The sequence below is a fragment of the Erinaceus europaeus genome, chromosome 12, assembly GCF_950295315.1.
Source record: "Erinaceus europaeus chromosome 12, mEriEur2.1, whole genome shotgun sequence".
NCBI lineage: Eukaryota > Metazoa > Chordata > Mammalia > Eulipotyphla > Erinaceidae > Erinaceus > Erinaceus europaeus.
In genome coordinates this window covers 65,387,708-65,403,741 of record NC_080173.1, presented here as the reverse complement: position 1 = coordinate 65,403,741, position 16,034 = coordinate 65,387,708, and the positions used below count along the sequence as shown (strand labels likewise).

Below are 16,034 nucleotides of genomic sequence, written 5' to 3'. Positions count from 1 at the left end.
TAACAGGCGATGAAGCAGGTCTGCAGGTGTCTTTCTCTCTTCTTCTCTGTCTTCCCCTCCTCTCTCCATTTTTCTCTGTCATTTCCAACAATGACATCAATAACAACAATAATAACTGCAACAATAAAACTAGGGCAACAAAAGAGAATAAATATTTTTTTAAAAATAAAACAAAATCGGGAGTCGGGCTGTAGCGCAGCGGGTTAAGCGCAGGTGGCGCAAAGCACAAGGACCGGCATAAGGATCCCGGTTCGAACCCCGACTCCCCACCTGCAGGGGAGTCGCTTCACAGGCGGTGAAGCAGGTCTGCAGGTGTCTTTCTTTCTCTCCTCCTCTGTCTTCCCCTCCTCTCTCCATTCCTCTGTCCTATCCAACAACGACAACAATAATAACTACAACAATAAAACAAGGGCAACAAAAGGGAATAAATAAATTTAAAAAAAAATCTTAAAAAAGGAAAGGCAGGGGTGTATTGCACTCAAGTAAAAGACTCTGGGGTGGGTGGGTGGGGAGAATACAGGTCCATGAAGGACGATAAATGACATAGTGGGGGTTGTATTGTTAAATGGGAATCTGGGGAATGTTATGCATGTACAAACTATTGTATTTACTGTTGAATGTAAAACATTAATTCCCCAATAAAGAAATAAATTATTAAAAATATTTTTAAAAAAGGAGTGTGGGGTGAACAGAAACCTATATCGTACAGGCGTTTTCAAAAAAAAAAAAAAGGAAATGCAGGAACATAGAAAAAAATGAGCAAATATATATAAATAGTTACAGCAATAGTAGTCATTATAACCCTTATCTATGACCTGGGGAGAACTACCAGATGGAAAGAACGTAACTCTGGTGGTGGGAGTGGGATGGACTTACACCCCTGCTCTCATAATTTTGTAAATCATTATTAAATAACTAATAAAAAAGTCACTGTTGAAATATTAACATTTTATAGGTTAGAAAAGCACTTTCAATTTCTTCCTAATAAGTTTTGTGTGGAGAGTCGGGCTGTAGCGCAGCTGGTTAAGCGCAGGTGGCACAAAGCACAAGGACCGGCATAAGGATCCTGGTTCGAACCCTGGCAGGGGAGTCGCTTCACAGGCGGTGAAGCAGGTCTGCAGGTGTCTATCTTTCTCTTCTCCTCTCTGTCTTCCCCTCCTCTCTCCATTTCTCTCTGTCCTATCCAACAACGACAACAACAAATAATAACTACAACAATAAAACAAGGGCAACAAAAGGGAATAAATAAATAAATAAAAATTTAAAAAAAGAGAAGTTTTGTGTGTGTGTTTGAGTAGTCTAGCTAGAGGCTTGTTTTTAGATGTAAAAAAGGATTTTGATTTTATGTGGCCTGGAAGGTGGAACAGTGGGTAAAGTTTAGGGCTCTCAAACCTGAGGTCAAGAGTTCAACATTGTGTATGCCAGTATGACATTATGGCTTTTTCTTCTCCTCTCTGTTCTAACTAAGTAAAAAAGAATTTTTTTCCCCAAATAGAGTCAGAGAGACAGAGTGAAAGAGACCCCAGCACTGAAACTTCCTTTAATAATGTGGTAGGGACTAGGTTTTAACTGGGGTCATACACACGATAAAAGAACATACTATCCAAGTGAGCTATTCCACTAACCCAACTAATCTTCAGAAAGAGATTTTGGTTTTATTAAGCATGTCATTTTTCCCAGAAAATGTTTGCATTAAAAAAAAAAATCTTGGGGGAGTCAGGCTGTAGCACAGCGGGTTAAGTGCAGGTGGTGCAAAGTGCAAGGACCTGCGTAAGAACGGTGTTAAGAATCCTGGTTCAAGCCCCTGACTCCCCACCTGCAGGGGAGTCACTTCACAGGTGGTGAAGCAGGTGTGCAAGTATCTCTTTCTCTTCCCCTCTCTGACAACAATAATAACTACAACAATAAAACAACAAGAGCAACAAAAAGGGAATAAATTAAATATTTTAAAAAACTTGGATTTCAGTTAGTGTACTATCTACTCCAAGAGTGTGTGTATATATATATGACAGCATTTAAAAACATAGTTTTGAGGGGGCTGGGTAGTAGCACAGAGGGTTAACCACACATGGTGCAAAGTGCAAGGACAGGCTAAAGGATCCTGGTTCTAGCCCCCAGCTCCCAACCTGTAAGGAAGTGGTGAAGCAGGTCTGCAGGTGTCTTTTTCTCCTCCTCTCTAGATTTCTCTCTGTTCTATCCAACAACAACAACAGCTATAAAAATGACTGGGAGTCGGGCTGTAGTACAGCGGGTTAAGCGCAGGTGGCGCAAAGTACAAGGACCGGCATAAGGATCCCGGTTCGAACCCCAGCTCCCCACCTGAAGGGGAGTCGCTTCTGCAGGTGTCTATCTTTCTCTCCTCCTCTCTGCCTTCCCCTCCTCTCTCCATTTCTCTCTGTCCTATCCAACAACGACGACAACAACAATAATAACTACAACAATAAAACAACAAGGGCAACAAAAGGGAATAAATAAATAAATATTAAAAAAAAGAAAAAAATTAAAAAAAAGAAAAATAATGACTAAGACAAGGGCAACAAAATGGGAAAAATGGTCTCCAGGAGCTGTGCATTCGGAGTGTAGGCACTGAGCCCCAGTAGTAACTCCGGAGGCAAAACACACACAAAAAAAACAGTTTTGGTGCAGTGGAAAAGTGGCGTCCAAAGGCAGGGGGTAGATACCATAATGGTTATGCAGAGACTCTCATGCCTGAGGCTCCAAAGTCCCAGCTTCAATCCCCTGCACCACCATAAACCAGAGCTGAGCAGTGCTCTGGTAAGAAAAAAAAAATTGAAAAGTGGTGTCCCAAGTTCAATTCACAAATCTATATGAATGAAACTCGGGTTCTCTATTTTTTTTTAATCATCTTTATTTATTGGATAGACAGCCATAAATCAAAAGAGTAGGGGGTAAGCAGAGAGGGAGAGACACCTGCAGCACTGCTTCATCACTCAAAGCTTTTTCCCTGCAGGTGGGGACTGGGGCTCAAACCCAGGTCCTTGTGCATTTTAACATATAGATTCAACCAGGTGTGCCACCACTGGGCCCCAGTTCTTTCTTTTAATACACACTTTTGTATTTGGAGTGAATATAATGTATAAAATTCTAGCATGTGTATTAGAAGTGATCTGATAAATTTAAAAGTTGAGATTATACCATACTAATGTACTTTGCATTTTTCTGATTGCCTGATAATGTATCTTTATTTAAAAAGTTTTCTTTTGGGAGTCGGGCAGTAGCACAGAGGTTAAGCGCAGGTGGCGCAAAGCACAAGGACCGGTTTGAGCCCCCGGCTCCCCACCTGCAGGGGAGTCACTTCATAGGTGGTGAAGCAGGTCTGCAGGTGTCTCTCTTTCTCTCCCCCTCTGTGTCTTCCCCTCCTCTCTCCATTTCTCTCTGTCCTATCCAACAACTACAATAATAACTACAACAATAAAACAAGAACAAAAGGGAATAAATATTTTAAAAAAGTATTTTCTCTTTCTTTTTTTGCCTTGAGGGTTATCTCTGGGGCTTGGTGCTAGCACTAAAAATCCACTGCTCTTGGTGGCCATTTTTTCCTATTTATTGGGTAGGACAGAGAGAAATTGAGAGAGGAGGGGGAGATAGAGAGGAAGGTAGACACCTGCAGTTGTGCTTCACTACTTGTGAAGTGACCCCCCACACACAGGTAGGGAGCAGGGGGTTTGAACCAGGATCCTTGCATGGCTCCTTGCACTTTGTGCGTTTAACCTGATGTGTCACTCCCGGCCCCCGAAAGTATTTATTACCAGAGCACTGCTCAACTCTGATGGTGGTACAAGGGATTGAACCTAGAACTCTAGAGCCTCAGGAATGAGTTTCTTTTTATAACCACTATGCTATCTACCCCAGCTCCAAAACTTATTATTAAGCTCTGGTTTATGGTGGTGTAGAGGACTGAACCTGAGACTTTAGAGCCTCAGTCATGAAAGCTTTTTTTTTTAATTTAAAAAAAATTTATTAATTTCCCTTGTTTTAGTTATTATTATTGTTATTGATGTCGTCGTTGTTAGAATAGAGAGAAATGGAGAGGAAGGGAAGACAGAGAAGGGGAGAGAAAGATAGACACCTGTAGACCTGCTTCACCACCTGTGAAGCAACTCCCCTGCAGGTGGGGAGCCGGGGGCTCGAACTGGGATCCTTACGCCAGTCCTTGTGCTTTGTACCAAGTGCGCTTAACCCATTGCGCTACCGCCTGACTCCCTCATGAAAGTTTTTTGCAAAACCACTGTTATCTTGCCTGCCCATTTTATTAATTTATTTTTATTTATCAGAGACAGAGAGTAATTGAGAGGGGGAGACAGAGAAACACCTGCAACCCTGCTTCACCACTCATGAAGCTTTCCCCTTGCAAGTGAGGACCAGTGACTTGAACCTGGGTTCTTGTGGGCTATAATGTATGCGCTTAACTAGGTATGCCACTACCTGGCCTCCATTAATTTTTTTCTTTTTTTTTGCCACCAGGGTTATCACTGGGGTTCAGTGCCAGCACTATGAATCCACTATTTCCAGCAGCTATTTTTCCTTTTTATTTTATTTGATAGGACAGAGAAACAGAAGTATGGGGAAGACACCTGAAGACCTGCTCCACCACTTGGGAAGGGTCTCCGCCTATAGATGGGGAGTGGGGGCTCAAACCTGGGTCCTCATGCACAGCAACAAGTGAGCTAACCGGGTGTGCCACCACCCAGCCCCCTACTTTTACATTTTTAGTTACTGATGAGCAAGATAATCACAGCATCTTTGGCACATGCAATGCTTTTGACTGAACTTGGGACCTCACACTCACTGGTCAAATGCTTTAGCCACTGTAGCACCTTATCTTTATTGATGAATTTAGGCTCAGTTACCTTTCTGGGGGTAGGATGGTGGTGCACCTGGTTGAGTGCACATGTCACCATGTGCAAGTGCACAGGTTCAAGCCCTCAGTCCCCACCTGTACTAAGTGGTGAAGCAGTACTGGAGTTGTCTCTCACTCTCCCTTTTCTCTATTTGTCTCTACCCAATTGATAACAAAAATATTAAAAAAAAAAAACTTCCTCAAAATGACATCAGAGGTGGAAAGTTCATCCATGATTATTACACACAGAAGCAAGTTTTTTTTTTTTTTTCTCCTTCTAGGGTTATCGCTGTGGCTTGGTGCCTACTCCTGAAGGTTTTTTTAAAAAAAAAAAAATCGGATAAAACAAGAGAAATTGAGAGGGGAGGGAGAGATAGAGAGGGGAAGACAAAGACAGACACCTGCAGACCTATTTCACTGCTTGAGAAGTAACACCCCTGCAGGTGGGGAGCTGGGGAATTGTGCTTTATACTGTGTGTGCTTAACTGGGCATGCTACTGCCCGGCCCCCACAGAAACAAGTGTTTTTCAGAATAAGTGGAAAGGCTTTTTTTTTTTCTTTCTTTTTTTAAATGAGAAAGGAGGAGACAGAAAGAACCAGACATCACTCTAGTACATGTGCTGCCAGAGATTGAACTCAGGACCTCATGCTTGAGAGTGCTTTATCTACTGCACCACCTCCCAGACCATGAAAGGCTTATTTATCCTTCCAAAGTTCTGCTCAGTTCTCACTTACAGTGAAATGAACCTGGAACATCGAGTGCCTTAGGCTTGAAAGTCTGTTGTGCTACTGCTCATGTATTTTCCTGGTCCCCCAAACAACATATATATGCCTTAAAACTATTTTTTTTTTCTTTTTTTTTTTAAATATTTATTTTATTTATTTATTCCCTTTTGCTGCCCTTGTTGTTTTATTGTTGTAGTTATTATTGTTGTTGTCGTTGTTGGATAGGACAGAGAGAAATGGAGAGAGGAGGGGAAGACAGAGAGGAGGAGAGAAAGATAGACACCTGCAGACCTGCTTCACCGCCTGTGAAGCGACTCCCCTGCAGGTGGGGAGCCGGGGTTCGAACCGGGATCCTCATGCTGGTCCTTGTGCTTTGCGCCACCTGCGCTTAACCCGCTGTGCTACAGCCCGACTCCCAAAACTATTAAATAAGAGAAAAAAAAACTATTAAAAAGATTATTTAAATCACGAGTTACATGTGAGAAAGGAACCACACGAATATCACTCTGACACAAGCACTACCAGACAGTGAACTAGGCGCCTCAGACATGCAAGTCTTGTGCCCTACCAGCTGAACTACCCACCCCCCCTTGGCTGGAAAGGTTTCGTTTTCTTGTTTTATTTTCAAAACCAGAGCACTGCTCAGCTCTGGTTCATGGTGGTGCTGGGGACTGAGCCCAAGATCTCAGAACCTCAGGCTTAAAAGTCACTTGTGGGGGGCTGGGTGGTAGTGCAGCAGGTTAAGTGCACATAGCACAAAGCTCAAGGACCATCTTAAGGATCCTGGTTCGAGTCCCCGGCTCCCCACCTACAGGGGGCTGCTTCACAAGTGGTCTGCAGGTGTCTATCTTTCTCTCCTCCTTTCTGTCTTCCCCTCCTCTCTCCATTTCTCTCTGTCCTATCCAACGACAACATCAATAACAATAATAATAACCACAATAACATAAAAAAACCAGGGCAACCAAATGGGAAGAATGGCCTTCAGGGGCAGTGGATTCGTGGTGTAGGCACTGAGCCCAGGGTTATAAAAAAAAACATCCAACATTTTATCCATTAATAAGCAAATCTAAAAAAAAAAAGTCACTTGCATAACAATTTGGCTAGGACAGGGGTAGACAGCATAATGGTTATGCAAAGAGACTCTCATGCCTGAGGCTCCATCAAGTCCCAGGTTCAATCCCCTGCACCACCATAAGCCAGAGCTGAGCAGTGCTCTGGTTAAAAAATATAAATAAATAGGGGAGTCGCTTCACAGGTGGTGAAGCAGGTGTGTCTATCTTTCCCTTGCTCTGTCTCCCCTCTTCTCTCCATTTCTCTCTGTCCTATCCAACAACGATGGCAACAATAACTACAACAATAAAACAAGGGCAACAAAAGGGAATCAATAAAAACAAATAAGTAAATAAATGAATACATTTCCTTTAAAAACAAAAACAATTTGGCTGTCTCCTCAGCTCTAGAAAGGCCTTTTGACTCCAAACACTGTTAAACTTCTACTACAGCTACAGACAGCACAGAGCACACCTGTCTCTATACAAGCCTGAGCCCACTCGTATAGGAGCACTCAGTACTACACAGTGAATCAACTTATTTCACAAGTTTCATTCTATTTTTGTTTACTACTTTTTTTAAAAACTTATTTTAAAGATTAATTAATTTACTTATGAAAGAAGGGGAGAAAGAACCAGAGGATCACTGTGGCACATTAGATGTCTGGGACTAAGTTCAGGACCTCATGCTATTGCAGGATTTTTAAAGGAAGGGGACAGTGACCATTATCTGCATGCAAGTTTAAAAAAGTCACTTTCAGTGGTCTGGGAGGTGGTGCAATAGCTAAGGCACTGGACTCTCAAGTATCAGGTCCTGAGTTCGATCCCCAGCAGCACATGTACCAGAGTGATGTCTGGTTCTTTTTTTCTCTCCTCCTATATTTCTCATTAATAAATAAAAAAGTCACTTTCAAACACAAGTAGAACCTGAAATGTAATTGGCATATCGCACCCAAGTAAGACTACAGGTCCATGAAGGGTGATAAATGACATAGTGGGGGTTGTATTGTTAAATGGGAAACTGGGGAATGTTATGCATGTACAAACTATTGTATTTACTGTTGAATGTAAAACATGAATTCCCTAATAAAGAAATAAATTTAAAAAAAAGTCACTTTCTTCTAACTCTATATTCTAGATTATGTAGATGCACAGAAAAAAAACAACCCCTGCAAGTTTTCACATTGCATTGCTTAGAGGGAGGTGCTTTTTTCTTTTCTTTTTTTTTAAATACCAGAGCACTGTTCAGCTCTGGCTTGTGGTGGTGGTGGGGGACTGAACCTTTGGTGACTTAGAGTCTGTTTGCATAATGATTATGCTATCTACCTTCCGCGCAGGAGGTGCTTCTCAATACTGTACTTGCTTATAAATGTTGATGTATCGCACTGTACTGTGCTGCTGACATATGAAACGCTGTGGGTGTGCTTCCCTCCTCCTAGCCAGCAAGGCTCAGCACTGGCTTGTCAGGATGCTTAGTGTGTTTAAACCCAGGACTTCCATCTCAGGCACGGCAGTCATTTGCATTACCACTGTGCTCTCTCCTTGGTTCCACTGTAGATCTTTTAAGGCAAAATATCAGACTCAAAGCAGAGATGAGATCAGAAGAATTCCCAGACCCTTTTTATTTGCAGCATTATCAAATCATCCATTCACAGATTATCTTGTGTCACATCAGCTGAATTAATCGGGCAAGTCTTTGGGATCAGATAGTTTTTTGTGTTCACTTTGGTGGATATAAGAAAGGAAGAAGTCAACCAGTGGGATAGAAGGTAGCACACTGCTCCAGCCAGAGTCCAGCAGGAAGCCACACCTGAACACTTAGTGGAAGAAAGGACGTGAGCTGTTCTTTGTTTTTTTCCCTCAAAGTGAGTTCATTTGAAAGCTGGGACACATTGTTATTTTAAGCCTAAAATGTTAACAACTTAAAATGTTTGGCCTAAAGAACACTTTTCTTTTGCAGATATACTGTCCTGAAATAAGTTCCAAAGATTTAGTACAAATAGTACAACTTATATTTCCTTTCCTCTGTGTTCTTCAGTCAAACACCAAATAAAATACAGGTGAAGGAGATGAAGTAAAACTGGAAGCTGACTCAAAAATTATCCTAATCCTACAGAATCTGAAAAATTATGTTGGTTAGTATAAAATTTAAAATAAAACAGTTGGGTACTGCTTTTCAAGCAAGGCAACCATAATGCTACTCAGATAGTCCTGGGTTAAAAAAATAAAAAATGTTAAGGAAGTAGTAACCTTTTCAAAACCATGAAGCAAACCACGAATCCTTTAGTTGTGGTCATGAGGAATATCTCAGTTTTCCACCAACTCTTGGTTTAATAGTGCTGTAGTGCCATAGCAAGAAAGATTCAAAAGTGCCACTAGATGTAGTGCCACTACCTCTAGGGGCCAGAAGTGAGTGTCTTTATTTATTAAACCATAATGGTGGGTTCATGTTTGAATGGGAACACTTGGTATGGATGGTCAGATGAAAGATACCAAAATGTCAGACAGCCCATCGACTGCTGTTGCCATGAGATTCAACAGTCAACATCAGTCTGATAAGCTACCCGACAAGGTGGTACAGTCATGGAGATGTCACGACGGAAGGCAAGTAAGACTCAGGCAGGATTTGATCAAGTAACTAGGCATTTCTGGCCTACTGAGATCTAAACCCAATTCTACTTCTTAACATAATGCCAGTACCAATTTTCCTAAAGGAAAAAAAATGAAACTGTTTATTTTCCTTTTAAGCAAAACAAATGACCAAGTTCAACCATCAAGATCCCGGGGGGTGGGGGAATCACATAAGAACAAAACACTTAATAAAGCAAAAAAAAAAAAAAAAAAAAAAGTTACATATAAAAGTAAAATTTTCTGTTTTTAAAACCACAGTAAATGTTGAGCTAAAGTAAAGAGATGTGAGAGAGTATGGTTTAAGAAAAAATATGTATTTCTTTTTAGTGTCCTTTGATTTGCATACTGTCATCTCTTGTTTTTACAAACCAAGAAATTCCCTTGCTGTACCAATACTTGAGGTGTTATTTGATTGTGTGAAGCCTGCCCAATTCTATCACTTAAAAAACAAAACCTTGGCAGTGTCTCTCTCATGCAAATAAATGAAGACTTAAGCAACTGTAACTATAGGTGGATTTGGCAAGCCTGCCATTCAGTTAGTAGAAGCTAAAAGGAAATAAAAATTAAAACCTCAAGAAAACGGACACAATTTTGGAATGATCAAAGATATCTTTATAAAGTTTTTTTATGACTTCATTCTAAATATACAGAATAAAAAAATGGTGTAAGCTCATTCATGAGACACCAACCAGATTTTCCTTATACTGTCTCAAAATTTAAAGATCAATTTCCCAAGAGCGTGTGCAATGCATCATAAAATGGCCCCCTTTTTTTTGCAGGGGGGAGAGAGGGTTGGCAGGATAGCATATTAAATTTTACCATGATAGACATGCAAGACTGTTACCCAATCTAGTATAGTTTATATACATTTTGATGACTTAGAAAAACAAAGCAGTCATTTGTGACAAGCCTGAAAAGCTTGACATCCTTAGAAACTACTTTTCCCCCCCTTTTGTGTGTGTCTGAAATTCTTTCATTGTACCATGTGGGCCTTTTGAAAATAGCAAATAAAAGGCCAGTTTTTGTTATGTTTACTGCTGGACATCATATTCCACCCAAATAATATACAACTTAGATTGAATTCAGGGTGGATAGTTTACCTTAGCACACAAAGAATAAGTTATGTGAGTGCAAAATGGGGACTAACCTGCCTTCAGGAAAAAAAAACAATTTAAAAAGATTGATACAGCCTGGTAAAGGGAATTTCTTTTCCTGGTTTGGAGTCCTCCCAATTTAAGGCAGAACCCATCCATTTTAAGTTCTGTTGTTAAAACCTTTTCTTGCTTATTTAGTTTTCTCCTCGGAGTTTAACCGTTGCTGGATTCGTTTGGCATAACTTTGTGCCATGGAGTTAATGATGGACAGGATGAAGTAACACACCATCACAACCACCAACTTTTCAAACATCCAGGATAACCAATTTTCTCCCTGCAGGAATAAATAGAAGACAATCCAAAAGACTTTATTAGTTCAGTAGTAAGACAGAGTCATAAAGGGAAATAATGAGAACATGGGAGTTTAAAAACCTAACTTAGGTCCTCTTTAGACTCAGTTACCAAGACTTCACTTTGCTGGGTATAAAGGCAAATGTTCAATTATAGTTTAGAATAGGGGCAGTGTGAGGGCCATCTCCTGTCTTCACACCAAGAACAGTGTTTGTTGGGTTGGTGAAATAGCTCACTTGGATAGTGTGCTGCTTTGCCATGTGTAAAACCCAGGTTAGATGTGGGTCTTATTTTTATTTAATATTATTAGTGTTTGTTTTAAATTCTATTTTCTGAAGTTGCCATGTAGAGAGGACTATTATGACAGCTACATATTCTTATTCCTGTATTGGGACTTGGTCAGTTGAGGGCAGCAAAGGGTCACATAATGATTATAAGGACATTTAAAAATAAAAAATTGTAGGGCGGGGGTGGATAGCATCATGGTTATGCAAAGAGACTCTCCTGCCTGAGGCTCCAGTGTCCCAGATTCAATCCCCTGCACCACCATAAGCCAGAGGTGAGCAGTGCTCTGGTAAAAAAAAAAAAAAAAAAAAAAAAAAGTGGTCCAGGAGGTGGTGCAGTGATAAAACTTTGGACTCTCAAGCATGAGGTCCTGAGTTTGATCCCCGGCAGCACATGTGCCAGAGTGATGTCTGGTTCTTTCTCTCTCCTATCTTTCTCATAAATAAATAAAATATCAAAAATAAAGTTGTAGGGGTCAGGTGGTGGTGCACCTGGTTGAGTGCATGTGCTAAAATGCACAAGATCCCAGGTTCAAGCCATTGGTCCCCACCTGCAGGGGAAAGTTTCTTGAGTTGTGAAGCAGTGCTGCAGGCATCTCTCTGTCTTTCTCCTTCTCTATCACCCCCTTTCCTCTTGATTTCTGGCTGTCTCTATCAAATAAAGATTATAAAAATAAATAAATAAAAGTGCTTCTTCAAGTTTCCCATTTCAGGTTATAGCTTATCTATTCTAGTCATTTCCCTTTGCCACAGAACAGTTTACAGAAAAGTCAGACTAAGTTTAAGGAGCTATTAAAGTCAGTTAAGACTTTTAGTTTAAAAAAAATTATTTTCGGGGTGGGGGAGACAGCATAATGGTTATGCAAACAGACTCTCATGCCTGAGACTCCTAAGTCCCAGGTTCAATCCTCCACACCACCATAAGCCAGAGCTGGGCAGTGCTCTGGTGTTTCTCTGTGTGTGTCTGTCTCTCTTCATCTCTCTCAAAAATAAAAAATTAATTAAAAAAAAACAAAAAAACAAGGGCAACAAAAAGGGAAAATAAAGAAAGAAAAAAAAGTTATTTTCTCATTTCTGATAAGTAAAACACAAAGACGTAGTCAAATGACCTCAGTAAGTATGGTACTTTATTCTATAAATTTTCAACTTTTAAATCTGTTTAGGAAATAGTTGCTAAGAAATCAGTTAGAATCAAGACAATAGTTAACTTTAAATACTAAATATTTCCCAATGGCCCTTACTCTTGCTTTTGGTAGAAGATATACAATGTAGAGCTTTCAGTTTCTGGTTTAGACAAAGACAAAATTTCTAGCATAGAATAAAAAGAGCCCTCAAATTTTCTTAACTACAACTTATTCACATTTGCCTAAAAATGCCAGTGAACACTGAGTGTAATTTAAGCCTGCAGCTATGCAGGCAAGGAATAGAGGAAGAAACAGAGTAAATTCTCACCTGTGGCGTGCCCATTTCATTTTTGTGATGAAGCTTCTGTCGCTGGGCTTCCAGGTATTCCTGGAATGGTTTCTGCAGAGATGGACCTATGCCAGGGACAGCACTGGAAACGGGGTATAGTGGCCCCAGGGAAAAATACATTTGGGAAGAAAAGCAGGAAAAGTGTTAGAGGAAATCCACTTACCAACTGAACTAGAAAAGCAAGAGACTAGATATGAAGAAGGAAAACAAAAAACAGCAGAGCTGGCGAAATCCTATGAACATTTTTTTTAAGTGGATAAAAGTTCAGTCTTTTTTTTTTTTTACAACCCCTTTAAGGAGAAAAATCTATCCTACCAAAAAAAAAAAAAATCTATCCTATCAACATCTTTAGAAGAAAGTACAAGCTGAGCCCCTTCTAAGTAGAAGTTTCTTCTCAGAGTGAGGCCAGTTAAACTGATGTTGCACATTACAGTGGTGCAAAGAATAAAATGAATGACTTCTGAGAAGTCCCACATTTATCACCACCAGTTCCTGTAAGAACTGGTTTGAACCGATTAATAAGGAAATGACTTATGCTTGTGTCATCCCTAGTTGAAAAAGAAACTGCCCGCCCTCTCTCTGACTTGCCCCATCTTCTCAGAGTGGGGGCGGTCCTTTCTCAATCTAAGTCCTTATTAGGACAATCTGTGCGTCATCCTTATCCAAAAAGAATGCATTAGCAAATTTGGAAGGTACCTCCCACTAGTCAGAAGTCAGTGATTAACAAAGGAACAAAGAAGGAACTCTGAACTTTGAATCACTTCGTGGTTTATGGTAGATGCTTGCAGAGAAACGTAAAGTACATTACTAAATAACTTGTTCTCAGATGGCTGGACTAGTGATTAGTGAGCTCTGATAAATTTATGTACTTGGAGCTCCCTCACCCAGAATACAGGGAGGTGTGCAGTTAAACCAGTCTGGCAACTCTTAGCTTCTAGGCACTCCTTTCAGAAATGCCTGTAAGGAGGTTTTTTTTTTTTTTTAACAACTTAAAAATATCTTTATTTATTTATTGGATAGACATAGCCAGACATTAAGAGGAAGGAGGAGATAGAGGAGAGAGACAGAGACACCTGCAGCCCGGCTTCACCACTTGTGATGCTACCCGGGTCATTGCGCATTGTACTACGTGAGCTTAATCCAGCGTGCTACTGCCTGGCCCGGTTTGTTTCTTAATTGTAACTTGGTGCAACTTACAAAATCAGACATAACTATTTCCTGTACACTTTATTTTCTCATGTGTCATGGGAAAAGGTGAAAGAGTGCAATCACTTTCTTAGAGATTGGTATAGCTATTTCACTAGGTGCTTGAAATTGTGTCTAATGTACTATTAAATTTTGTTTAGCTTTACCTTTTCTTTTCTAGAGTAATTCAGTCGCTGTTTTCTGAAGTAATAAGTAGAGGAAGAAAACTTACTACTATATTTAGCAGAAGCTAACAAATACACAATTCCTAGTGGACACTTTTTAGTAATTATCAACCACTAAACACTTTAATGGAGTATTTCTTTTGTGTCTATACTTGCAAGCCATATACTCTACCACTGAACTGCTTTCCTGGCCCTTCTTATTGACTTTTGGGGGCATTTTTATTTTCTTTTTAAAAAATATTTATTTATTCCCTTTTGTTGCCCTTGTTTTATTGCTGTAGTCGCTGTTGTTATTGATGTTGATGTTGTTGGATAGGACAGAGAGAAATGGAGACGAGGGGAAGACAGAGAGGGGGAGAGAAAGATAAGACACCTGCAGACCTGCTTCACCGCCTGTGAAGCGACTCCCCTGCAGGTGGGGAGCCGGGGGCTTGAACCAGGATCCTTGCGCTGGTCTTTGCTCTTTGTGCCATGTGTGCTTAACCCTCTGTGCTACCACCCCACACCCTAGGGCATTTTTTTTCTTTTTCCTTTTCTGTTTAACATTTCAGCTTATCTACTGGATAGAGAGAGAAACTGAAAGGGAAGGATGAGACAGAGAGACAGATACTTGCAGCACTGCTTCACCACTCGTGACACCCCCACGCCCAGTAACCAGGTGCTTGAATGGAGACTTTGTGCAAGGTGAAGTGTGCACTCAATTAAGTGTGCCACCATTCAGGACCACTTTTTTTTTTTAAACATTTATTTTATTTCATGGGGGTGGGGAGGGAGGGTGGCAGGCAGGCCAGAGCAGCATTTGGCATATACAGAGCCAGGGATTAAATTAGGGACTTCATGCCTGGAAGTCCAAAGCTCTACCGCTACCTTCCCAGTCGCCTCCTCACTGACATACATGAATGCATACATACGTATTAATAAAAGAGAGAGAGAGGGAAAGGGGCCAGGCAGTGCCTCTTTGGCTCTTTTCCCTCACTAGCTCATCCTCCCCTCTCAATTTCTCTGTCTCTAATAAATAAAAAATATATTGAGAAAGCGAGAGAGAGAATGAGAACAAGAACATCATCTGGCACAGGCAATGCTAGAGGTCTATCAAATTTAGGACCTTATATGCCTGGTAGTTCAATACTTTTTTCATTGTACCATCTCCTGGGTCACCTCACTGACTTTTTTTTTCTTTTTTCTTTTTGCCTCCAGGGTTATTGCTGGGGCTTGGTGCCTGCACTACGAATCCACTGCTCCTGCAGGCTATTTTTCCCATTTTTGTTGCCCTTGTTGTTGTGCTTGTTGTAGTTGTTATTGTCATAGCTGTTGTTGTATAGGACAGAGAGAAATGGAGAGAGGAGGGGAAGAAAGAAAGGAGGAGAGAAATATAGACACCTGCAGACCTGCTTCACTGTTTGTGAAGCGACCTCCTGCAGGTGGGGAGTCAGGGCCTCGAACCGGGATCCTTACGCTGGCCCCTGTGCTTTGTGCCATGTGCGGTTAACCTGCTGTGCTACCACCTGACTCCCACCTCACTGACTTTTAAGTAACCTTATAATAAATAGGTTAGATCAGAGAACTTTGCTGCTATTTGACAATACTGATTCTGACTACAAAAGTGTAAACTTTTTCTTTTTATTAAAAAGTCTTCTACATAACCATTATGCTGGGCAGGGGTAGATAGCATAATGGTTATGCAAAGAGACTCTCATGCCTAAGGCTCCAAAGTCCCAGGTTCAATCCTCTGCACCACCATAAGCCAGAGCTGAACAGTGCTCTGGTAAACAACAACAACAACAAAAACATGATGCTGTCTCCCCAGTCTCTGTGTGTGTGTCTGTATGTTTCTTTCTGAGAGAAAGCAAAACACTGTTCTATCATCTATGTAACTCTACCAGTTTTATCTTTGTTGCTTTCCTACGGTGCTGGGATTGAATTCATCACACTCCAATGTCAAGTCACCTCACTCACTTCAGAAGAGCATCACTCTGGTACATGAAATGCTAGGGATTGAACTTGGGACCTCATGCTTTTAGATGCAATAGTCTAGACACTGTGCTGCCTCCTCGGCTGCTGCATTAGCCTTTGTACCCACAAAAAACCAGAAAATGTTTCAGAAGAAGCAGTACAATTGGCTAAAGTTACATAAAGAGTAGGCAGAGTGATCACTTCAGTTTTTCATAATGCTTAAAATTTTCATGTTGGAAAAA

General features: G+C 40.7%; 1 protein-coding gene across 2 annotated transcripts in view; it reads right to left on the bottom strand.

Annotated features, from left to right (window-relative positions):
• Positions 1-8,229: 8,229 nt before the first annotated feature.
• The window catches only part of VMP1 (vacuole membrane protein 1), a 110,798-nt gene continuing 102,993 nt past the window's right edge, over positions 8,230-16,034 (bottom strand). For both annotated transcript variants that reach the window (XM_007533655.2, XM_060203850.1), the window contains 2 exons: positions 12,449-12,551; positions 8,230-10,695 (listed from right to left, as the gene is read on the bottom strand). In XM_007533655.2, the coding sequence (XP_007533717.1) occupies positions 10,552-10,695; positions 12,449-12,551 (247 nt within the window). In that variant the 3' untranslated portion in view covers positions 8,230-10,551. The remainder of the gene's footprint in view (positions 10,696-12,448; positions 12,552-16,034) is intronic.